This window comes from Acomys minous (assembly GCF_964271855.1).
Source record: "Acomys minous genome assembly, chromosome: 3".
Lineage (NCBI taxonomy): Eukaryota > Metazoa > Chordata > Mammalia > Rodentia > Muridae > Acomys > Acomys minous.
This window is the reverse complement of record NC_140485.1, coordinates 86,487,280-86,514,039: the sequence shown is the minus strand read 5'-3', so window position 1 is coordinate 86,514,039 and position 26,760 is coordinate 86,487,280. Positions and strand designations below refer to the sequence as shown.

The following is a 26,760-nucleotide window of genomic DNA, read 5'->3' as shown; positions in this document are numbered from 1 at the left end:
AATAAATAGATAGATATAAAGTTCACAGTGTTCTAGTGAGTAAAAAGAATTTGTCATTTACCTTGGCACATTCGTTAGCTCTGGAATTCAAGAAATTTCTCCCATAAGTGGTGATGAAGACTATTTGAAAAAAGTTACTGTGAGGAACTAGTGGGAAGAGTAGATATTCTCTGAACACAATTAGAGTTTTCAAGTGACATCTGATCATGTCTTGAGCGTGTACCTGTGGGCAGGATCATGTGGACTTTATAACATAAGCTCCTTAAACCCTTCTTGCAGTCTGCAGTCACTATGTATGTTTTTCTCCTCAATAGATTACAATCTACCACACTCATTCTCATTCTTGCATCTCTACCTGGCACAGAATCTGGTGTATCAGAGGCTCAATAAATGCTCACTAGAAGAGTGAAGGAATGGGAAAAAAAATCTAGTGATAAAATGTGTGCTGAAAGACTGATTTAGTTCTGTTGAAAGGGACAACTACTTTGAAGCTGTCTTCCTGTTAGAATGTTTATCACAAGGATATTGTTGATAATCTGGTACTATCAGTTCTCTGTTGAGTTCACTAACATGGAATACTTTAGGGCACATTTAATAATTCATACCTCACCATCCAGGGCACAAAAGCTCCCCTTAGGCCTTAAAACTCATCCTTTTCAGGAGGAAGAGAGGGCTGCTGGACTTCCTGAGGTATGCTGGGGTAACTCAGCAGATTTCTCCTGGGCTGCTTTCTGAGTCATTATACTTACTGTTTAGGTTTTTAATTAAAAACACTTATCTGAGTAGTTAAATGTGATGCCTATTTTCTATAATAAAAACAATGGCTGGCCACCACATTCACACACACTTGCTAAATGTGAGGCTTTTTTAGAATAATCCAGCTGTTTGAGTAAACCAGCTCTATGACTAACTCTATGACTTTCTTTTTTTATGTATAGAGTATTGTCTTTCCTGGTGAGAAAATGTGAATCTATTCCCTGTGATGGCTGACTAAAGGCTTTCTTCTTCACTCCTGCAGAGACACAGAATACAAAGGGCTCCAGCTCTCCCTGGACCAGATATCAGCCTCTAAGCCCACCTTTTCCTATGCCAGCAGCTCCACACCCACCATCACTGACAGCAGGAAGGGGGCCAAGTCTCGGCTCTCAAGTAACAAGTCAAAATCCAGGACCTCTCCATACCCCCAAGTAAGTACATGGATGTTTTTACAGTTTTTTCTTCTAACTTAAAGTTGAAGAAGTATAAAATTCAAATTATTATGTGTTGTTGATAGATTAAAAATGTTAACGTTAAGAAGAATTATGAATTGATTCTGATGTTTGCTGTATTCATGAGAGTTTGTTTTCATCGTCACAATTTCTTTGTTATTTCAATTGATTCTACTTCCAGCTTTCCCTAACTCCCAGCAATGATTAACTTGGAAGATTTAGCCAGCATAATAAAATATAGGACATGAAAAATTCAACATAGAAAAGTTAAATTAAGATGGAAACTTCAAAAGATAAGAGGTTGATGAAATACCAGTGAGATATGAAATATGTGCCACACAACAGATATGATACTGAGGGATTTATTATATGAGCATGGGGAGAGAATGGAAGTGAGGGTGTACCCCAGAGAGAAACACAGAGATGGAGAGATGAGAGATAGAGAAAGCAAGAAAGTAAGAGGGTAAGAGGGAGAAGTAGGAAGAGAGGTAAGAGAGAGAGAGAGGTAGGTGCCCAGTGGCAGGTAGGCAATGGCATCACTGGTAGACTGGAACAGAATCCTAACAGTTGAACTAAGAAGAAAGAAAAGCTTCAGAATGAGATATGCCCACAGATTGCATATGGGAGAAATGGGACAGACAGAACTTTCCAGATTACAGGATGGAAACAAGTCTCTCTTCTTCAAAACGCACTGATACCCAAAGGAGGTATCTCTAAAACATTGCAAGTTACTTTGAAGAGAAATGCTTTTTGGAGGGAAAAAGAATATTTTTGTGACCAGTGTGTAATAAATAGGAACTAATTTTTGGCAAGGTGTGTATGCAGCTTCCTGCCTGGAGGGAGTGGCACAGGTTTGAGGATTCTCCACTCCCTGTATCCTGTGGCCACTTTACCTCCATCCTTTTATGAAGATGGACTGTTAGACTTCTTAGTTCTCACTGTGAGTAACTCAGAAGATTGTTCTTGGCATAGTAGGAAGCCGAAAGGCTTTCCAGGGCTCTATACTTGCCTAAAGATTATTATTCTTAAAAAAGCCAACCTGTGGACCACTGAAATGACTATTTTTGTTCTTTTCAGAGCTGTTACTTTGTCAATATAAATAAATGTGAACTATTTGAAGCAATATTTTTCATTGACTCAATGGCCATTAAAAAGACTGGGAGGAGGGGAAGAGAGAGGGCTGCAATTAGGCTATAAAGTGATTAAATAAATTAATGAAAAAAAAACTATTTGCTGGATTATTTTAACATTTGGAAGATGAGATGACAGTGACTTCTGCCACCAAGAGACTTAGGTCACATGCTTGAAATTTTTTCACAGAAGGTGCAATTTCTTTACTCTGACAAGATGGGGAAGTAGGTGAGGCCTACATGTTCTTTAGTGCATGACTTCTTTCAGGATAGCTGAATACTTTACTTGTGAGGCATAAAATAAGATGTCCAAAGACGCCAACAACAGGAGCTGCTGCTTTCTCTAGAGAGTCCGTGAGGAACTTTTTATATTACCATCTGGTGCTTTGGAAAGTGAGTTTTATTGCTTCCTTTTAGGAATGGATTATCCTCTGGGTAGTCCTTTCCTCAAATATGTATGAATGTTAGACATAAAGATGAAAGAAGAATTCAAATTAGGAAATACTAAATTAAGAAGGAGTTTGTTCTTTGTTATATAGGAATTAACACACATATGCGCTCGCTCTCTCTCTCTCTCTCTCTCTCATGTCTTAAACCTCATTGCATGATCTATTTTCTTTCATGCCCCATTAATGTCTAAAATCTCTATCAGTTCACTCTTAAGAGTAAATGCTTTCCCATTAGATGACTTCTTATTCTTGTTTATCTGATGAAGAATTAATCTGAAAATTAAATATGTTGCATAGTTTTTTAAAAGTAGAAAGTAGAAATTCCTATTTATTATTTTCTTTAGAATTGTATATTCTTCAGTGATGTTTTATAATGTTTAAAGTCATACACAAACAAAGCAAAAACAACACATATTGTTTAGATAGGCTTTCTCTTGTGCATTTATTTTTGTATTAATAATTGGATAAATCCAGTACTTAGAATTTTGGCTGTAAGCCTCATTTTAAGCAACAAATTTGAGTATAAATTATGTTTACCTAATATTTATGTGCCTCCCAAAGGTCATTCTTTAACTTTGTTTATTTTAGATAACCATAGTGGTAGAACAATCAGTCTTTAAGTTCCCACAATACAGATTCGAGCACACACGTGTCAGAAATAAAACACACTATTTCTATTTACAAGGAGCCATTGGTACAGGCTGACAAGTGAACAGGGATTTGCAATTAATTGCTTTGGTATGAGAGCATCCTCCAGGAATTCACTGGAAAAGTGTCACAACCAGGGGAAGTCATCATTGTTTCTGCTGGAGGAAAGCAACTTTGAAATCTTCCCATTTTAGATACATTTAAAACCCCAGAAATTTTAGAGAAAAAAATATTTTCCCAAAATATTTGGGTCAAATGTTTTTTTTAGGAATAGCAAGTCTTTAAGTTTCATGCAGCATAGGTTTTTTATATGGTTTCACTCAACATATGTGAGCTGAGGGTCTGTTTCAGGAAGATGCTATGGTGATCACTGTGAGATTTGGGGAGTATGGACTGAGTAAAATATATGCACGTGGTATAAGAAATACTCTTAAAGATCTCAGTAAAGTTAAAGTAGTAAATTATACAATAGAGCAAGAAGTGTAATGAGAGATGATTTATGTATAGAGGGCTTTGTGAATGGTACCTGAAAGGTGTGGGTGATACAACTTTGGGAGTAGGATCAGGCATATGGAAATGAGAAAGCAGGATTAGAAATCAGGAAGACCAAGATTGAGAAAGTCAAGAACATGTTATTGGTGTGACTGGGCCTAGGTATGGAGTGAGGAAGGTTGGTCTTTCTGAATGACTGAGTGATATGTTCAGAAAAACAGATTGGTGCAATATATTCTAAGCCAAGAATTTTAAGTATTTTGTGGAGAAGAAATAAATTTTTGGGGGTAGGAGAAGATGGATATGATAAAGCAAGGAGTCCTGATGTGAATCAATAAAGACCTATTAAAGTTATTTACTGAAGTAGAATGCAACATGAAGAAAGAATGATTAAATTTCTTTATCCATGTCTCTGTACCCCTTCTTGTTATAGATATATTTTACATTATTATTATTTTGAAATTATACTTTTACAGCTTTTCTCAGTTTTTCTAGTCAAACTTGCACAGAATTCCTCCATTTGTACTAGTAGATAAATAATGATGAGTATAGCTTGAATTACATTTTAGATACTTCTGCCCATCTTTGGTACATATTAACTTTTTATTAAGAGCTTATTATAAAGAATTTGCAAATAAAAACCACCACATGTTCATTTCCCAAAGTATTCTTTTCTCTTTGTTATTTCCATCTTCAAATTCTCATTTGATGTTTCAGAAGGCGGATTGCAAAATGGAGCTTACAAAGTAATTGCTTGTGCCTCTTATTAGGTTAACGATTACTTAATGATTCTATATTACTTGTTGCCCCCTTTTATTGATGTATATTAGGCACATTAAAAATTTCTAGCAGATGTCTAATTAATGAAAAGCAGCAACTTTGCTTTTTTTGAATTATTAAACACTCTTCTATGAACAGTCAGGATATGCACAAATTACAATTCACTCCCAGCCCCTAGTTTGGGGGTGGAGTAGATGAGCCCTCAGGTACTTCTTTGGTATTAGAAACACTTGGGAATGATTTCAGATTTGATTACATTATGGCTGCTTAATGAATGATTCAGTCACCCTCGAACCTCTGTGTATTCCTTGAATTGGAAAAGGTCAAAAAATGGAATTGTTTTGAATGATTTTAGAAAAACCATGATAGAAAATATTATGGATAACTTTTTAAGATTCTCCACATAGCTTCAGAGTTGCTGTCATAGCACTGTAGTATTTTATTGTTACTGGTTTTATATACACAAAAATAACAATGCAGTTTTTATAGTTCTTTTGGATTTACTGAGTTTATAGAATTTATTTATCAGACCTTACGTGTTACAGATTACTATTATGTTTGCTACATTTTTTAAAACTAGCCCTGACTACTCTAATACCAGTTGAAAGTTATCTTGCCATGCTTTACCCATGTCAATCATGAATAAGTTGCCTCCTGACTTCAGAGTCTCCTTTTAAACTTTTTATATTGGTGCATTTATGGTTGTGTTTAACAAGCCAATGCATGCCAGCTGAGTTTATGGCATCATCCTGCTCTCCTCTCACCTTTTCTCTAATCAGTAGTAACCAATGCATGTGTCATCCCAAATAAGGATATATACATTACACTGTGGATGCTTCTGAAATCTGAAAGTATTTAATCACTTGCTACAGACACACTGTAACACTTGCAAGTTTTATTTGACATCTGTTCCTTTAAACAGTCTCACAGAGCCCTCTTAATTTTCATGGCCAGCAATCTGGATTCCTTTTGATGAAGGTAGAAACTCTCTTGAAAAAGGCTTTTCTGGCCTCAACAAAACACTGGTTGAATTATACTGGAATTCTGACATTTGAAGTTACAGGAAAAAAAAATACCAATAATTTTGCAAGAAAGTAGTTCCATTACACATAGTACTTTTGTTATTATTATTATATAGATATTTTTCATTTGATGTTTTATATGTACATGAAGACATGGAATTCTTTACTAATTTTTAAAAGTATTAATTTATTTGTATAAAATGAAATCATCTTCCCAGAAAGTCTTATATTATGTGGACTAGTTTATATTACTAGGATTGGGCCTTCGACAAATTTAGGACTTTTCTTCTGTAGAAGTATCAGATTACTACAATTTTGACCCTTTAAAATTATCTCCATATATGAACTTCTGAGTTTTATTTTAGGAAATATGTTGTTCAGTATGGTGAGACCTCTGCACTTTGGCTTTCTGCTTTCTGTTTTCTGTCACGTTTCTTTTTTAGGTAACACCTAAGGTATGTAGTAAAATGCTAATGGTGAGTGCTTTAGAAACCATGTGCATGGTATAGATGGGAACAAAACTAGCCTGTTAGTGAGCAATTAGAAGATGTGGTCAGTCATGGGTTCTCAAGGTCATAGCTTCTGCTTTCTCATTCCCTTGGCAACTAACTGTCTGGCAGAGGGGAAGACAGTTGTATTCAGGAGTATTGGCTTCTGCCTACTCTTCTCTTAATTCCTTCAAGAAGGCTGGAGTCATATCAAGTGTCTCTTCTGACCACAATGAGATCAAACCAAAAGGTCAATAACAGGAAGAAAATTGAAAAAAATTCACAAATATGTGGAAATTAAATAACATTCTCGAGCAGGCAATGAGTCAAAGGGAAACAAAGACTAACAAAAATTTTGAAACAGATGAAAATAGAAATAGAAATAAGACATGACAAGCTTTACCAGATAGAGCAAGAAATATGCTAAGAGAAAACTTATAAGTATAAAGAGTTCTTTAAAAAAGAATAAGAATCTGTAGTGTAGCTTAGGGCAGAGTACTTGCTAGGGGGCTTATTACCCAGCCCCACAAAAACCAAAGACAACAGAAACAAAGGGATGACTTTAATTTACTTTTATACCTAAAGATGAAGTTCACAAAAGGAAAACAAAAGTAAAGATTACAAGTAAACAAAACACTGAAAACCTATAGTTAAATCAGCCAAACTGAGAAATCTTTTCAAAATGGGATTAAATTTGTTTTTATATATTTTGATCATATTCTTTCCCCCAACTCCTCCAAGATTTTTTCCACCTCCCTACTGACCAGAGTATATGGCTCTCTCTCTCTCTCTCTCTCTCTCTCTCTCTCTCTCTCTCTCTCTCTCTCTCCTCTCTCTCTCTTAAAAATTCAAAACAAAAACAAACAAACAAGGAAACAAAAATGATCAAACAAAACAAGACAGAAAATACCAAGTACACAAAAGCCAAGGGGGTCTGGTGTGTGTTGCCCAGTGACTTGTGAGCATGGGGACTACCTTGGAGTATGGTCACTTCATTGGAGAAAATGGACTTTTCCTTTACCATAATGTATTAATTGCACATAGTTTCATGGGTTTTGTCCATTTATCTTTCTCTGTGCTGGGGTTTTAACTGGCTGGAACTTACATAGGTCTTGCGTATGCTTCAATAGTCATTGTGAGTTCATAGGTATAACAGTGCTGTATCTGGAAGGTACTGTTTCCTTGGAGTCTTTCATCACCTCTGTTTTTTTAAAAATTTATTTACTTACTTTATATCCTGGTTCTAGCCCCATCCCTCCTCACCTTCCAGTCCCACCCTCCCTCCCTCTCCTAATCCTCTCCCCCTATACTTCAGAAGAGGAGAGCCTGCCTTCCTATCCACCTTGACTCATCAAGTGGTATAAGGACTGAGTGTGTCCTCTTCCCTGTGGCCTGGTAAGGCAGTGCTGCCACAGGAAAGTGATGGAAAAGCTGGCAAAAGAGTCAATGTCAGAGACAGCCACTGCTCCCCTTACTAGAGGACCCACATGAATCCTGCTTTCTCATTTCCATATGCCTGATCCTACTCCCAAAGTTGTATCACCCACACCTTTCAGGTACCATTCACAAAGCCCTCTATACATAAATCAGCAACATTTTGTAGGGGGTCTTAGGTCCAGACCGTACATGGTCCTTGCTTGATGTTTCAGTCTCAGCAGGCCCCACTGGGCCCTGGTTAGTTGGCTCTGTTGGTCTTCGTGTAAAGCTCCTGTCACTTCCAGGTCCTTTTCTCCTTCCTCCCACTTTCACTTTTCCACAAGGCCCCATTTGCATCGCCCAATATTTGGCTATGAGTCTCAGCATCTGTTTTGAGGTGCTCCTGGGTGGACCCTCTCAGAAGACAACTCTACTTGACTCCTGTCTGTAAGCATAGCACAGTATCATTAATATTGTTGGGGGGTTGTTTCTCTCCCATGGGTGGGTTTGGTTTGGACATTCCCTCAATTTCAATCTCACTACTCCTTCCCTGAGCCTCATTGGGAGAAGCTTAATACAGATATCTCATTTAGGGCTGAGTATTCCAATGTCTCTCACTCTCTACATATTGCCTAGCTGTGGTTTTCTATGTTAATTGGCATCTATCTATATAAGTAGCTTCTCTGATGAGGATTGAGTGATGTTCTGGTCTATGGGCATAGAAATATATATATATATATCCTTTTATTGCTATGATCTTTTAGGAAGATAATTATAGTAGATTTTTCCCTTAGCCTTAGGTTCTTGTCACTTTAGCAGTGTTAGGTATGGCTTCCATCTCATGGAGTGGCCAATTAAAAATATTGGTTGGTAACTCCCATATTTTGTCACTATTAAACCAGTATATCTTATAGGCAGGTTACTATTGTCAGTTTCATGGTTTGTAATTATGTGATATTGATGATTCCTTTTTTTCTTTGCTAACATGCAGGGTATCATCAAACACCATAATTGTTAGTCTTGGGCACCAGCTCAATTTCTCCGTGTTCAGTTATATAAGTGGTCAGCAGTAGAGCCTTCTCAAATTGACAAGTATTAGCTGGACTAATATAGGAAATAAAACAAATTTTAACTGCAATGAGACATTTTAATTGCATATTTATAAAGTCATAAGCATATAGAGTATTTTAAGTGATTATGTGAACAATTATACATAAAAATTGCCTGACTTAGAAGAAATAGATGTAGTTTTAGGAGATAAAACCTACCAAGACTGACTCATTAAGAATTAGAAAATCTCTAGAAGGAGAGTGAACTGCCTCTGACATGAACTCTGGTGCCCTCGATTAGATCACTGTCCCTTGGCAGAGATGCCCTGTAGGAACACAGAGGAAGGGCATGCAGGCTACCCAAATGAGACCTGATAAGCTGTCATCAGCTAGTGGCAGAGAGGACCCCACTGGTCAGAGGTCTAGGCAAGGGGAATAGGGTGGAAGAGGGAGAGAGGGTGGGAACAGGAAGATAAGAGCAAGGGGATCACAATCAAGATGTAATGTAAATAAATTATAATAAAAAAGAGAAAAAACCCACCTCAAACTAGAAAAAAAATTCCTAAAGGGCTAGAGAGATGGTTAGCAGTTAAGGTCAAATATTCCTCTTCTAGAGGACCAGAGTTTAATTCCTAGCTCCCACATGTGGTGATTTACAACTGCTTATAACTCCAGCTCCAGGGGATTCAATGCATTCTACTGGTCTCTGTGGGTACTCAAAGACATGGTATACATTCACACAAAGAGAACACACACAAAGCAGCAGCAACAACAACAACAACAACAAAAACCCAAACAATGACCCTCTCTTCCCCAAAAAAACCTTCCAAGAAATACAAGTTCATGATCACATGGCCTCACTACTAAACACTTCCAAACATTTACAGAAGGATTATATGTGAATGTTTTCAAAGTTGTCTAAAAAAATTGAAAAAAATTTCCCAAGCTAATTTGACAAGGCCAGATCCTTTCCTTACCTATGCCACAGCCAGACAAAGACACCTCAAGAAGAAAAGAGAGTACTGTGAACAAAGAAGCAGACTGTCCAGCTCTGCTAACATACTAAGCTGATAAGTACATTAAAAGGACCATCCATGACTAGGTGGGACAAATTAGCAATGTGACCACAGTGGAGTTTAGGATTTATATGATTATTAAAATAGGATCAGGGAAACAATTTGACAAAATTCTGCATGATTTCATTAAAAACTCTAAAAAAAAAGTTTGTTTCGGAGCAAATGTACTTCAGTATAATGAAAACAACAAATTCGATAAGCCCACAGCTAACATCAGGCTTCATGGCGAAAAGCTGAAAGATATATAAAATCAAAGTGTCATAATGTACAATCGATACATATGAATAAAATAGTAAAAAGATCAGTACCAAGACAATACATAAGCAGAAAATATTTGCGCTGAGCTGAAATCACTAGAGCAAGGATTGGCATCACACTGAGAAAGAATAGCATAGCTGGATTTCCTGACTTAAAACTATCTTATAAAAGTACAGTGATAAAAACATTATATTAGCTTGAAACAGAAATAAATTCATGCCTACCTGATTAGCTAATAGTTGACTAGTATGTCAAGAGTACACAGTTAGTAAATAATGTTTGGAAAATTTGGTTTGGATATTCAGTTGGATTGGGATATCAAAAGAATGCATTGGACCTCTGTTCTACCATATCCAAAAATAGCTTGGCTTACAAGAAAAACCAGAGACTACAAGGTTTGTAGAAGAAGTGAAAGAAAATGTAAGATACAATTAACCAAGGGAAAATATGGATATATTTACAAACTTGCTTGTGGTAATACTTTTAGAATGTGTTTATTATGTTATATACTGTAAATATATGATCCTCAATTAAGATATATAAAAGTTCAATGCATATTGTTTGCTATCTTATCTATCCTGTTTGAGTTTTCTTCAGTTTTCTCTATTTAGAAGAAGAAAATGTAAGCCTGTCCATCTGTTTAAGTCTACAGTGAGGAATGAGTTAACTCATCAGAGGGCCTTTAAGTTTCTATTTCTTTTCCCAGAGAAACAAATATGATAAATCTTGTAGTGTGCAGTGTAGTTATGTAATTAATCATTTGTCTAGACCCAGGATAAAGCTGAGAAGACCACATAAAGCTTATGTAAGGGAGCTGGAGCAGGTAGCACCATCTGTATGCATATAATCCAGACCCAATTTAACTGCCACCTACACGTGGAAGATCTGAAAGTGAGTCAGCACACAGTGCTATTCTTGTTGGTGATACCCTTTACTTCCATAATTACCATTCAAATTAATGCTAGCAGTTCTGGAAACCCAGGTTTTACCCACTGGGCTAGAGCTACTTCCATTACCAGAGAAAGCTGGTATATCCTTGATCACTGCAGTTGGAGTTCCTCCGACGTAAAGGCTTAGTAAAATGTTTATTTCATGTTTATTCCTACCTGTTTAAAATTATCTGTTGAGTGAAAATACTTATATCTGTAAGAATTCACCCTTGAATTTACAAGAGGGCTGGATGGATTGCAGGTCTTATGTTTGGGAACCTATGAGAGATGCCTTATAGAAGGACACTAGAGGAAACTTAGTCCCTGGTCTGGCATGCTGGTTTCTATTTAGGTGCATATAACTTTGACAGCTGATGAGATGTCTACTATGCTTACTTTTCTGTGAGAAAAGGAATAAACAAAATCCAAGAAACATTTTTTTTTCTCTGGGGGTGGATTAAGAGAAGACCTGTGTGAGAATGTGTGTGAAATACACCTGTATGCGTTTCTTGTGTTTTTCTTTAGCTTCTTTTTCCTTGTTTGTTTATTTTGTCCTATTCTGGTTTCTTTATTTTTATTTTATCTTACAGTACTTTTTATAGATGCCTGTTTGCTTCCTAATCGAGAGGTCAAGAGAGAACATGGATTTGGGTAGATGAGGTGGGGAGGAACAGAGAGGAGCTGGGTAGAGGAATCATCAGAATAATAATGAGGTATATGACATTTCAAATTATAGTTAAGACATATTACAAAAAATTCTGTTTTTATTTTATGAGCTTTATCAGAGAACTTACAGGTATAAAAGATTTATTGCCTGAATAGTTTTTGAGCTGGATATAGCCATAATGTGGATTAAAGTTTTTATTTTTATTATTAGTATTTTTTGGGGGAGGTTCTCTGTGTAGCCTGGGCTGTCCTGGACTCACTTTGCAGACCAGGCTGACTTTGAACCCAGAGTGATCTGACTGCCTCTGCCTCCATAAGTGCTGGGATTAAAGGCATATACCAACATAGATGGTGGATTAAAGTTTTTAAAATCACAATAAACAATACAGTATATCATAAAGGGATCAGATAATTAAATAATGAGTGAAAGTTTTGTTAGCCCATTACTTGGGAAGTTGATAGTTGTACCACTTACTAAAATGAAGGAAGAAATAACCCAAATATTTAGTTTCCAGTAATTTAATCGTGATTTGCTTTCCAATCACCTGTAACATAAGTGGGTTTATTTACTACACATTTTAAAATTCAAGAATAATATCCATTTTCCTTTACAATATTTTCTCTGGACTGGTGTTACACATCTCATTGATAGAATGTTTATCTAGTGTCAGCAAGAATGTGGATTCCATACACTAGAAAAGTAGGGAGGGAAGGAGGAAGAGAAGGAAGGAGGGAGGGAGGCGGAGGAGGAGAGTGTTTCCTATTATTTTTAAAAAATTATTTTAAAAACTCTTTGGAGCCATATGATAAGTTAAATAATTTTTCAGAGGATTCTTTTCCAGTGCCAAGTATTTGTGACATTTATAAAGCAATCACATTACACTTAGCTTTTCTTTGCTGTTTATTCTTATATCAATAATTTATAGTTAAAGCAGTGGTAGCAATATTTTTCTGGAAGGAGATCAGAAATCCAGAAAGTGATGTGCACTTAGCATTCTTCTCACAATTACAGCTGAGTTTTCAGAGCCCTAAGTTCTTTCAGGTTAGAAAAGAACTCTGTTGTTTTCCTGTTGTACATAACATTCCTGTGATCATAGACATGTGAATTCAGTCAGCTTCGAATGAGTAAGTTGCATTATTTTCATTTTAAAAATTGTTTAATTCTGCTATTAGTTTTGTTGCTCATCCCTGAGAAAATCTCTGTCTATATCCGGTGTGTGTAAGCCACAGCCATTTCTAGCAGTAAACAGGACTCTTGGCTGAGGGAAGCATCCCAAAGCAGTGGGCTTATTCTAATGGACATGCTGTACCACTTTAATCTAACTCTTTCGCCATCTGTTCTCCCCATAACGGTGAATGAAAAAAAAAAAAGGACATATTTTATGTTTCAGGGTTACATTAGTAAAAGTAAGATAAAAGTGATTTAAAAGCATGCATATGTTCTCAGTACAATCCAGTCTGCATCTGTGATTCTTTTCCTCATGGTTCAGACACAAATCAAGAGGAAATCTGCTCATACTTGATAGAGTGAAAGTTTTTCATGGAAAATAGGACTTCACCATCAGAGTGTCTCTTAATACATTTACAGCTAAAAATGATAAAACCTCAATGAGCTGCCAGAATAAAAATAGATAACTGTAACATCTATTGCTGGAACATCTGGCATTTTTTTCTGAGCTAGGTTGTAACTGCCACATCCAGATGAATGCAGAACATGTTGTTGAAGCAGACTTCTTTCTAGTACTGTTAGGACAAAAGGGAGCATCTGTGGGTGTAACTGCTTAAGAAGACTACTTTAGTGACTGTGGGACACTATCCAAGGAGTATCAAGGTGACTTAGTAGGGTGTCCCAGTTGGAAATAGTCCCTTTTGTATAAACATTAAAGGAAGAACTTTTTTTTGGTCTATTTCTTTTTTAGTCTGCATATATATAAAAGGAGGTAGTGGAAAGATACACAATTCTGGAGTTGCTCTTTCTCTCTTAAACTTCATGTCATTTTGAGCACATGGTTGTTATTTTTCAAGCCGTATTTTCTCTGACAATGAATAGTTTAATAATACCTTTAAGATGTCAACATTTAATAAAATTGTCTGTGGAATCTAAAAGTGCTGGACAGATACCAACTGTTTTCTAAGGTACCTATTGTAAAGGGAATCAGTTAACACACGCAAATCAGGATTCATGATCTCTACATCAGTCAAAGTTCATTGACCTACTGTAGTAACTAAAAGTATGAAAAGGGAAGCTGATATTTCCCTTCTTTCAATTTTTCTCCCTATTCAAGTGCTTATCATTTTATCACATATTAAGGTTATTGTCCATGCATCAATGTATCTATACTAATGTGAGCACCTTGAAGAGGGGAGGGTGACTCTATTTTTCATATCAGCTGGCAGACTGTAATGTAAGTAGTTTCCATTGAATGCACATGAGACTTAACTGATGGCTTAGACCTTTAGCCTTGTGAGATATAGTCTCTCCTGGAAGGAATGAGTTTTTTTTTCATGAGCTGAATCCCAAAAGGGAGCTAGTGGTGGCATATGGCTTCCTGTTTTAAGAGAACAAGGGCATCCATCTGATTTGTTTTTAAACGTGAAAACATGAATGCTTGTTTTGAAAACTAAAATGAAAAGTCTGAGGTTAATTAAGGTATAGCATACCTAGAATGACAACATATTTTCTAAGAAATGAAAATGGAAATCCCAGTAAAATTAACCCAAAATTAATTCTCAGTGAACTTTCTTTGATGGATGTAAACTAATTAAAATAGGAAATTAAATTTATTTAGTTTCTCAGCTTTATGCTAGAGGCCATGATGCTACTTTTCAAAGAAGAGCAGATAGGTATCCAGTAGCTCATAAATCATGCTTCTGCTTGACAGTACAGATGCCAAGAATGGCTAGGGGTTCCATCCACAAGCTCCTTGCTGTCTTAGTCACTGTTCGATTGCTGTGAAGAGACACCATAACCAAGGCAACTCATAAAAGAAAATGTTTATTGGGGCTTTGCTTACAGTTTCAGAGGTTTAGTCCATCATCATCATTGCAGAAAATATAAATTTGGCAGTACACAGACAGACAGGCATGGTGCTGGAGAAGCAGGCATCAAGGACAGAGAAAGAGAGATAGAGAGATAGAGAGATAGATAGAGAAGAGAGAGAGAGAGAGAGAGAGAGAGAGAGACAGACAGACAGACAGACAGACAGACAGAGACAGAGACAGAGACACAGAGAGAGACAGAGACAGAGACACAGAGAGAGACAGAGACAGAGACACAGAGAGAGACAGAGACAGAGACACAGAGAGAGACAGACACAGAGACAGAGACAGAGAGAGGGATAGAGACAGAGAGATGCTGACTGAGTGGACTTTTAAAACCTCAAAGCCCTAGTGACACACCTTCTCCAGCAAGGCCTCACCTCCTATTCCTTCCCTAGCACACCAACTGGGGACTAAGCATGCAAATACTGAGCCTATGGAGGCTGATCTCATTCAAACAACTACACCTGCTGTAGGCTTCTTTTTGAAATCCATTTTTCATTTTGTTTTTTATATCCCTTCCGTACCCCAATCCCTTCTAAGACCCCGACACCACGTAGGAGAGAAAGATGATTGGCAAGGAGAAGGGGCATACTTCTCATTGACTGTTTCCTGCTGTTTAGTTTCATCAGGTTCTTTGGGGGCATACCAATCTCTGTCGTCAGGATATTCAGCAAGCTACAGCAAACAGCCTTCTCTTCCTCCTCTCACAGTCTTCTCCAAGAGTTGTTCTTGAAGCCCTCCTTCTTCTCTCCCCTGCCCCTACCTCGGCTCCTGTATTTTTCCTAACTGACAAAGACCATGCCTCCACAAGAGGTGGTTTCCTGTTGACAAGATTGTGCGTCCTCTTACGAGGCTGTTAGCCATGTATGGACAAAATGGAGCAGCCCCCGTATCCCACACCTGGGATTAGAACAAAAACATGTTTACATAACATAACTGAGTTTTTAAAGAACTGAAAACAAACGTCCACAATACGCTGCTATGCCCCTTCTCTGCCCTTGCAATGTCTCTCTAGGCTTTGATGAGTGTGTAAACTGGGAAACATTGAGAGCAAAGTGCGCTGTGGAAAGAAATGCTTGGGTATTTGTAATAACATTGTGTAGGGGATTGGGTAGTAGCTTAATCTCCTTTTGCAGTTGGGAATGCATATTTTAATCTCATATATGTCTGTAATATTCTTAGTACAATGAAAACACCACTTCTAGATAATGCAGTATAAGGGACAAAATATTTTCCAGAATGGTTTTATGATAACTACAAACCAATGACCTTTAAATGGCAATCGTATGTCTGTAACACACTTACATTTTGAGGTTGTTGTTTGTTTGTTTGTTTGTCTTAGTCCCAGCTGACCTGGAACACACTATGTAGACCAGGCTGAGTGGGAGCTTATAGTTTGCCTGCCTCTGCCTCCTGAGTGCTGTGCTTAAAGGCATGTTGTTCCTTTATGCCCAGCCTCCCCCTTGATTCTCAGGGCAGTCCTCTGAAGCACTCTGTTCCTTTTCTTCTCATGGCAAAACCAACAACCAGGAAGAGAGATCTCGTGTACAAGTCACATCACATTGTGGTGCATCAACCCTTGTTTCTCCTCAAATTCTTACCTGATGAACTTGAATTGTCTTTTTATGATCAAAGATCACAGTCAATAGTGAGACTGAAGATATGTTAAGTTTAAGCTTTGTTAGAGGAAGTTTCTTTTCCCTCCCTTCCTTCCTTCCTTCTTTCTTTCTTTCTTTCTTTCTTTCTTTCTTTCTTTCTTTCTTTCTTTCTTTCTTTCTTTCTTTCTTTCTTTCAAGGTTTCTCTGTATAACAGAGCCCTGGCTGTCCTGGACTCACTTTGTAGACCAGGCTGGCCTCGAACTCAAAGAAATCATCCTGCTTCTGCTTCCCCAGTGCTGGGATTATAGGCGTGTGCCACCACATCTGGTTTAGAGCAAGTTTCTATTTAGAAAAAATGTATTTTTACAGAAGGCATTATATTAAATTATTTTGTGAAAATAAGGTAATTTTAAAATATTTTTGATGTTCAAATATTTATTTTGAAATTATTTCACATTTAAAGAAAACTTGCAGTGTTATTGTAGTGTATTCATGAAAACAGGATAGCATTATCAGTGTTTGTCTCCAGTTAAGTTTGCTTTATCATGATTTCTTTCTTACTATTCCCTTCTCTCATATTTTTTCCTGTACCATTTTAGAGTCATACATGATAGCATCTTACCTAAACTTTGGTATTTGTGTATTTCATCAGATCATTAATATTTTCCCAGATAATCTCAGCATAATTATCAGTCTGAAGAAATTCACATTACTAACATACTTAGCCTCATGTTCAGATGTAAGACCAAGGCAGTGCTTTTTGTTACAGCATCTCCAGTTTCCCTGACGTACAGATTCTTATCCAGGACTTTATTTGTACATAGATGCTGCAAATTAGAGGTTTTAAAAAAAATTGAATAGATCCTTGTCTTGGCCACTTTTCTTTGATGTTACTGTTAGTTTTGCAGAATAAAGCCCAGTTGTTTTATGTATAATTTGAGTTTGTTCTGCATCTTTATGGTTCACTCCAGTTACCCATTACTTGAGGGGTACTCACGGGAGCACCAATACCAGAGTATGTTCATCTAGAGGCCTCTGACATCCGTCTAAATTGTTTGGAGATATCAAAGTTTATCACTTCTTTTTTCACTGCTTCCTCCACCACATAACCACTTCTTATCGTTTTCAAATGAAAAGCAGTATTTGGTTAGACTCTTGAAGATCCTAAAACTAGTTTATTCCTTATAAAACTCCTTCCTTGATTCCTCATCTGTGATCATTTATATTAAAGAAACCTTTGTTAGGTTGGCTGAAGATTTATTTCCTAAACCAAATACTCCTTCCACACATGACTGATTGGCACTATCTTACGGGGAAGGTCCTACTCATCACTATTTAGCCATTTCTTTGTTTACTAGCGTGGTCTCATTGATGTTACTGTGTTGTGTGTACTGAAATCTTCTGTCACTGCTTTTACTTGCCTTTGATCAAATATTCTCTATTTTGCCAGTTAAATTCCTTAAAACTGGTTTCTATATATTTTTGAAACATCTCCATAATTTTATTTTTTGAGCACATTTCTACTTTATGGATCTTCAAGATATTTCAGACTCTCCTCGCACCTGGCCCAGTCCTGGAAAGAGTTCTGTTCCTTTTAGAGGAGAATTGTATTTAGAAATATTTAGTATGAATATTCCCTGGAGCACATCACTGCATTTCAGCTGACCACACCGGGAGATAGCTCCCTATTGCCCTTCTTTTCAGCCCTTCTCCTCCTTCCTTGCAGGACCCAGTTCGCTTGTTCTTTGCTTTATACATATTGTGTTTTTTATGCAAAAGTTAGACTGTATATGTTTTGCTTCTCACATATTTACATGAAATGTAATATATATGCAATATATATTAGATTCTTATTTTCTCTCCTGTGTATTCCCTTGTTAAAAACAGCTGTCTGCCTCTTTGTTATGCATATATGTTGTTTATTAAGCTGATGTTTTGTGTTTCAACATTTGGGTGACTTCTAATATTTTACAAATACAATTGGTGCTATGTTAGGTTTGACACGCAGCTATGAACTTTAACTGCTTAGTTTTGAGTTTTAGTCTTCCTTATATTTTAAATGTATTTGTCTTATTCTGAGAGTGGTGTGTTGGTCTCCCAGTATGAAACACCTCTTTGAGTTTCTTCTCACATCACCTCCAATTTCTGCTTCATATGGAAAAAACTGGTATGTTAGATAGTAGATCACAGTATTTTTTTTCTTTATGAGTAATGGCTTTAAGACCTATTTTGTTTCATTTGATTTTTTTAAGCCAATTTATACATCAGTAAGATCCCAGTTCTCGACTTTTGGTTTACACTGGCCTTACTTGTGTTGTACCTCTTTACTTTCAGACTTTGAAACACACCATCTTTTTTGTATTATTTGTGTGTTAAGAGAGGTGTGTGTAGTGTGTGGCTCATGTATTTGCACATGTGTGTGTACATGCCCAGGGCCACCAGAAAGTCTCAGTGGTGATTTGGTTGTCTTGTTCTCTTTCTCCTTCTTATTTTCTTGGAATAGGGTCTTTCATTGAACCAGGAGCTAGGCTGATGGTCAACAAGTTGCAGTGACTTACAGGTATATAGGCCCAGGCCCAGCTTTTATATCAGTTCTGCTGATTTGAATTTAGATCCTTACATTTGTCCAACAGGCATTATGTTCTCAGCACTTGAAATACTGGCTATCATCATCACAGATTGATTTTTTGTTCTGTGAATAAGATAAAAATCTCATTTCTTCTTATTCGTAATTTAATCTGATTTAAACTTATTGTCATCATTGATATATTTTTCTCAACACTGTCATATTATTTTATATTAGTTATTGAATGCTTTATAATATGTCTATTTATAATTTACTGATTTTATTGCCATTTTAATTAAAATTTAATTTTGATACAAATATAAGTTCATGTGAAATTGAAGCATGCAATTGATAAAAATTTTAATTTGTGGATAATTTAGCAGAATTATCACACATACTTGTAGTGGTAAATCTCACTCTACTGTAGTGCATTATCATAACTATGATATTACATTATTGCCAAGTCATTTCACTCCACAATGATCTTACAAGTTTACCTTTAATAGTCACAGTGATTTTTCTTCTGTACCTAGTTTTCTTCTCAAACCTTAACAAGCACCTATATTTTGTATCTACTTCAAATCTTGCCATCAAGTATGTTATATAGCTGTAACTAACATCTCAGACCTGTAACCTCAACTGTTTAGGAGGCTGAAAGAGGAAGCTTGAATGTCAGAACCTGCTTGGGCTAGAAAGTACGCTCAAGCCAAAACAGGCAACATAATAAGAACTGTCTTTAAAAAACAAACAAACAAAAACAAAGGAATGCATGCTATCCAGATGAGACCTGATAGGCTGTCCTCAGATGGTGGGGGAAAGGCCAGAGGGGAATAGGGCAGAAGAGGGAGGGAGGGTGGGAATGGGAAGGTAAGAGCAGGGGGATTACAATCAAGATGTAATGTAAATAAATTATAATAAAAATTACCAAATAATAATTAAAAAAAAGAGGGCTGGAGACATAGATTCTGTCATTCACAAAACCCAGGATTCAATCTCTAGTTTTGAGAAAATAAAATAATAACCAAAGAATGATGTATAATTGGAATTATACAACCCCCTAAGGTTGACTCTCTCTGCTCCAAGCATAAGTCTTTAGAGCTCCATCAACATTATTATATGTATTAAAACTTCATTCCCTTTTATTGCTGAATAATGTTTCGTGGTCGAGATATACTACATTTCATGTATCTGTTCATGGTCTGAAGACTTTTAGTTTTTTTTTTATTTTGTCTATTTAAATTAGAGCTAGATAATGGATACAGCTCAGTCATAAAATGATTGCCTGGATTTCAGAAAACAAAAAATTAAAGAAAGAGGAAAAAAAAGCTGCTACAAGAACTCCATAACAAAAACCAAGCAATCATATAAATAGACAAAGGAATTGAATAGATATTTCTTCCAAGAAGAGATACAGTGATCAATACATTCATGAAAAGGCTCAAGACAACCAATGTTACAGAAATGCTAGTAAAAATCTCAGTTAAATACAACCTGTACATTCATGACAATGGCTATGAGAAATACATGACCGTGCATGTGCACATATACACACACAGAGGAGGTGGCAAGTGTTGATGAGTGCATAGGGAAGTTAGGACTTTCATGTGTGTAGTATTAGCAAGAACACAGAATGTGTGTAGCTTTTTTGGAAAGTAGCATGGCAGTTTGTTAAAAAATGAGATGCAGAATTTTCATATAATTCAGCAGTCCGACTTTTGCTCACAAGGCTCATCCAAATATGTATAAGAGTTATTGAGCCTTAATCAGAGATCTCTGTATACAAATGTTTATTATAGCACCACACCAAAAGTGGAAACTGGCCAAGTCATTAGCAAATGAAAGGAGAGGTAAAAATATAAACAATCAATCATTATTCAAATTAAAAATGTAGGTAAATTATGATGCATTCTACACTATGTATAAACCTGAGGACACTTTGCTAAAATAAGTCAGTCACAAAAAGACATGTTTGAGACACCTATAATTGTCAAATTCATAGAGATAGAAGGTAAAAATGACAGTTTCAAAGGGCTAGGGGAAAGAAAGGAATAGCAAGTTATCACTTAGCGGCTATGGAGTTCAGCTTCCCAAGGTGCCAGTAAACTACACCCCAGCCATGTAGTAGGTATTTTTGGTTCATTTCTAAATGTTAAAAAATTGGGTTCCTAATTCCAGTTAGCATTTGGTTGCATGTGCACCCATGTGTGTATATGTGTGGCTCTAGATATTGGTTGATGTTATTTAATTCAACTTAGATTGATGTCTTACATTTTCTGTTTTTTGTATTTGGCCAAGGTTACCACGGAAGTTACAGTAGGAAGGAGTGAGGAAACAAGTCTTTCCTCTCCACCTAATGCCCCTCTCATTATGTGCCTCTTATTCAGCCTTAGATTACTGCTATCATGTCCCTTTTCTTGTTAACAGAAATTAAATAATCTGCCCAAGCCCTTGTAAATGTAATAAATGGAAAAGGAAAACTAAAGGAGAACTGAGCTTTCCTCTGCAAGTACTCACTCTCTACTCTGAGCTCATTGTAGTCAATGGCTGTCTTTCTTTTTTTCTGTTTGCTGGTTTCCCCCAAATATATAATAACACTTGAAATATTTCAAATAACCAATACAAAGTGGTCAGCCATGAAATCATATACATACAAATAAAACTGTATGAGCTGAGCAGGTTGTGCTTATAAATTTAAGAGTGGTGTTTGTGTGTGTGTGTAACAACAATTAAAGAAAAAGAGTCCAGAGGCCATGAATTTGATATAAAGCAAGGTGGGGGTAGGAAGGAGAAATGATGTTACTATAATATAATAAAAAAAATAAAGAGTTCAAAAATTAAAAAAAATTCAAATCCAACAATGGAGTTTTAGTATTCACAGCAGTGTTTATATTGAGTTCAGTTAATTTTAAGAAGTAATTATTGCTAGGAATGGAAATGCAAGCCATTAATCCCAGCACTAGGAAGGTAGAGGCAGGCAGATCTCTGTGAGTTAATGACCAGTCTGACTTACATAGTGAGTTCTAGGTCTTTAGGGGATATACAGTGAAATGCTATCTCACAAAACAAAGCAACACACACACACACACACACACACACACACACACACACACACACACACACCTATAAACCAAAACGACTAACTATAGATCAGAGTTTTATTTTTTGTGTGCTGGTACAAGTTCACACGTTTTCCTTAAAAAGCAAACATTTATAACTAGACTTGGTCTGTAGTTTCAAAGCAGTTTAAACTCTGCCTGCTTAAATGTCTCAGGACAGTGTCTTTATTATTGTGGTTTCCAGGTTATTGACAAGAGGCTGCCCTTCAGAATCTTTTCAGGTGTTATTGAAATATGTACCTCATGTATGGCTGGCTGGGTTGCCTCCTGTAGGATTTTCTTCATGAGCAATTCACAGACTTTACTCTGCTGTGACATTACTTTCCCATATACACTCAGGGAAAGCTTTTTCCACTCAACAGGGCTCAGAAGTCTTGACTGGAGTACTTTAAAAATAGGTCTAGTTTATACTTTTATAAAAAACAAGTGATGCCTGGGTAACTCTTAGCTTGGAACGACACACATGTCTGAGTCTTTCTGAGGCAAGCATTGCTGAAGGAGACACAGATGTAGTATTCAGTTCCCCACTCAGGAGGACCAGAATGTGTTAACTTTGCTCTACTGAAAGAGAAGTTGCTATCTTGTGGAAAGAGGCTGGTGTGACTGGAAGAAAAGGCTTTTGCCAGGTGGGAGTTGTGAGGTAGTGATTAGAATTCAAGGTACATTGGTGTCTTCCACCTACAGTCCTGCAGGGAGACAAGTTTTTATTTTTATTTTTTCGTAATGGAAAATGCTGAAAGATTGTATTGAGAACTTGGGAAATAATTGAAATAATAATTAGAATGACCATTCCTAACTATTGGAATTCTTGACCTTGAAATTTGCATTCAGATTTGTCCTTTTCATATGACTCTTACTAACATAGTTTTTGGTTGTTCAAACTGAGGTGCTTTACCTCTCTTCCCAAGCACTCTGGGTAGAATTTCTCCTTGTATTCAGGTGGGAAAAGTCATGCTCAGGGTGAAGCATTCGCTTTACCTTGTGAAAGACTCAGCACAGGTTATTGTTCAACCAACTAATGACAAAGGTAGTGGAGCCCAGATTCCTTTCTCATGAATCACTATTCTCCTTGTAGGCTGAGAGAAAGTATACTACAGACTCGCTTTCAGCATCTTAACATTGGATTCAACATTGGTTCATGTTTTCTCTCATCTCTTTCTATTCTTTTTTTTTCATTTGCTTGTGTGTGTGTGTGTGTGTGTGTGTGTGTGTGTGTGTGTGTGTGTGTGTTTGTGTGTTCATGTTCAGATGTATATGCAGGTACATGCATCACATTGAATACATGTGGGATAAGAGGGCACTCTTGGCTGTTGGTTTATACCTTTCTCTTACCTTGTTTAAGACAGAGTCTTGTTTATTTCTGTGTGCACTGGGATAACAGATATACACTACTTCATGTCTAGTTTTACATAAGTTCTAGGGATCCTAACTGAGGTCCCCTTGTATGAAAAGCACTTTATGCACTGAACTATCTCCATTTTTTCATAACAGTGATTGACTTCAAGTATAAAATTGTACTTTGGAGTACAGGTTTACAATTTTTTTATTGTTTAATTAATTTATTCAGATTACATCTAAATTGTTTTCCCCTCACTTGTATCCACCCGTTCCTCCCTCCCTACCACTTTCACCCTACTCCCTGTTCGCTAGGTCTATGACCAAGGGGGCCTCCTCCCCCACTATATGGTCATAGGCTATCTATCAAGTCTCTTCTTGGTAGCCTGCTTATCTTTTCTCTGACTGCTACCAGGTCTTCACAGCAAGGGGAAAGGGTCAAATATGGGGCACCAGAGTCATGTTAGAATCAGTTCTCATTCCCCACATAACGGTGGAAAATGTCCTGTCCATTGGCTAGATCTGAGTAGGGGTTCAATGTTTATTGCATGTATTGGGTGGATCTGGAACCAGGGGGTTCTACTCAAACTACTACACCAAATAAGGACAATACATGCAGTAAACATTGGAGTACAGGTTTTAAGAGCAGATAGACCATGAAGTATCTATGTTCTTTGAAAACACAATGAAAGCTTTGGAGCAGTATTAAACAAATAGCAAGTTCTCAAATTATCATAACAGATAAACTCTCCTAGCTAAATCATGTTTGGTACTAGGGAATCCTTAACTGGCAGAAATTATTACCACTTTATGAGTTTTAAAAATATTTTCTTTTATTTATTTTAACTTAAAATAAAATTTTCATATATTATCATCATACTTTTCCTATCTCCCAACTCCTCTGAGGCCCTTTCTACCTCTCCACTTACACAATTCCAGGCCTTTTCTTTCTCTTTCTTTAAAAAAGGAACAAAAACAAAGAAAACAAGAAACACACAATCACACACACACACACACACACACACACACACACACACACACACTCCAAAAATGCAAGCCAAAATATACAAGCAAATCAATAAGATTAAAAATATACTCAGATTTGGGCACAGGGGTCCCGCTCAAACTAAGGTACCAGCCAAGGACAATACGGGCAGTAAACCTTAAACCCCTACCCAGATCTAGACAATGGACAGAACATTCTCCACAGTAGAGTGGAGAGTGGGATATTACTTTCTCACATACTCTGGTGCCTCACCTTTGACCATGTCCCCTGGAGGGGGAGACCTGGTGGCACTCAGAGGAAGGGCAGCAGGTTACCAAGAAGAGACTTGATATCCTATGAACATATACAGGGGGAGGAAATCCCCCTCAGGAACAGTCATAAGGGAGGGGAATAAGGGGAAAATGGAAGGGAGGGAAGAATGGGAGGATACAAGGGATGGGATAACCATTGAGATGTAACAAGAATAAATTAATAAAGGAGAAAAAAATGGAAAAAAATACTCAAACAAAGTAATATGAGACAAAAGGTCTACAAAAATACCATTGAGCTTATTTTGTGTTCACCAACTACTCCTGGGCATGGGGCCCATCCTTAAGCATAGTTAACATAGCTGAATTGGAGACAAGCAGGTGTCAGTTGCATATAGTTTCTTGGTTAGGGGTAGGAGCCCATGTCCACTTTCTCTTTTCAGTACTGGGACCCTGTCTGGCTTGAACCTTTGTAGGCCCTGTGTATGTTGCCACAGTCTCTGAGGGTTTGTTTCAGTCCTCTGGAAGATGCTGTTTCCTTTGGGCCATCCATTACCTTTGACTCTGATAGTTTTTACATACCCTTTTCTTCATAGATACCTGAGCCTTGAAGGGAACAGTGTAGTGAACACATCCCATGTAGGATTGAGTGCTCCAAAGTCACTTGTTCTCTGCACATTGTCCAGTTCTGTATTTTCATGATAGTTTCCATCTACTTCAAGAAGCTTCTTTGATGATGGCAGAGTGAGACATTAATCTATGGATATAGTGAATATTATCAGGCATCACTTTTTCTTGCTATGTTTGCAAAACATAGTGCTTGGTTTTCCCCTACGTCCATGGCCCACAAAGTTTCAAGCTCTTAACTACCCTAGCATCATCAGGCTTGGGTTCCTTCTCATGTAATGGGCCTTAAATCCAAAGAGTGGTTTGTTACTCCTATAACTTTTTTGCCACTCTTGTGCCACTACATCTTACACCAGCATATCTTGTAGGCAGATCACAGTTGTATTTCCCATGGTTTGTTGCAGGGTAAATGATTACCTTTCTCCTTTGGTAGCATGCAGAATATCTTCCAGTGCCATGAATGCTAATATATTACCAATTTTAGTGGCATAGGAGATTCTGAAATTGAGCACAGCTTCTTGGGAGGTCTGTGATCATGCTTTGTTTCTTTTTTTATTTATTTTAATTTATTCTTATTATATCTCAATGGTTATCCCATTCCTTGTATCCTCCCATTCCTCCCTCCCTTCCATTTTCCCCTTATTCCCCTCCCCTATGACTGTGACTGAGGGGACTTCTAATATGTGTTATTATTGCATGTATATTTGTGTACACCTATGTGTATAGGTATAATATGAATGTGTGAGTGTGGATGTGCATATGCCAAAATTGCATGTATACCGCCATGCTCATGTGGCGGTCAGAAAGACAACATGTAGGAATTGTTTCTCTTTTTCTCCTATGGAATTTGGGGGTTGGACTCAGTTCTAGGCAGCAAATGCTTTTACTGATTCAATTTTTATCCTGCTGACTCAAATTCTACATTTTGCTTTTAACACCTGATGACAGAGTTTCGAGAAGGTGAGCAGCAGAATTCCAACAATGATAAATGGCCTGTATTCCTCCCATAAGATTCTATGTGTAACTGAGCTTCAGAAGCATAACTGAACAGAATAGCTTACATAAAGCAAGGCTTTCAAAGTTACATTGCACTCGAGCTAGGGAAGCATTTAGTAACTATTTTGCCTTGTACTCACGCGGCGCCTAGCACAAATTTCAGAGTTGACAGTTTAGCCCAAAATTTCCAGGGGCTGGAGAAAGGGCTGATTGGTCAACAGCTGATATTGCACTTGATGACTGTAGTTCAATCCTCAATACCCATACTATGTGACTTATAACCACCTGTAACTCCAGTTGCAGTGGGGATTTACGGCCTCTGGCCTGTGTGGGCTCTCATACTCACATCCATATACCTACATTCATTCCCTTATACAATTAATAATGAAAAACAAACAAAATTTAACAAAAACATTAAGGCTCAAAACACTGGTACCTTAAGCTTTAGATTTTTTTGTTTTGTTTTTGTTTTTGTTTTTCTAGACAGGGTCTCTCTGTGTAGCTTTAGTTGTCCTGGAATCGCTTTGTAGACCAGGCTGGCCTCAAACTCACAGCGATCCCCCTGCCTCTGTCTCCTAAGTGCTGGGATTAAAGGCGTGTGCCACTAAGCCTGG

At 37.1% G+C, this 26,760-nt stretch overlaps 1 protein-coding gene across 2 annotated transcripts in view; it reads left to right on the top strand.

Annotated features, from left to right (window-relative positions):
- Nucleotides 1-26,760, top strand: part of SIM1 (SIM bHLH transcription factor 1) — a 79,892-nt gene that overhangs the window by 44,267 nt on the left and 8,865 nt on the right. For both annotated transcript variants that reach the window (XM_084776249.1, XM_084776250.1), the window contains one exon: nucleotides 1,019-1,187. In XM_084776249.1, the coding sequence (XP_084632375.1) occupies nucleotides 1,019-1,187 (169 nt within the window). The remainder of the gene's footprint in view (nucleotides 1-1,018; nucleotides 1,188-26,760) is intronic.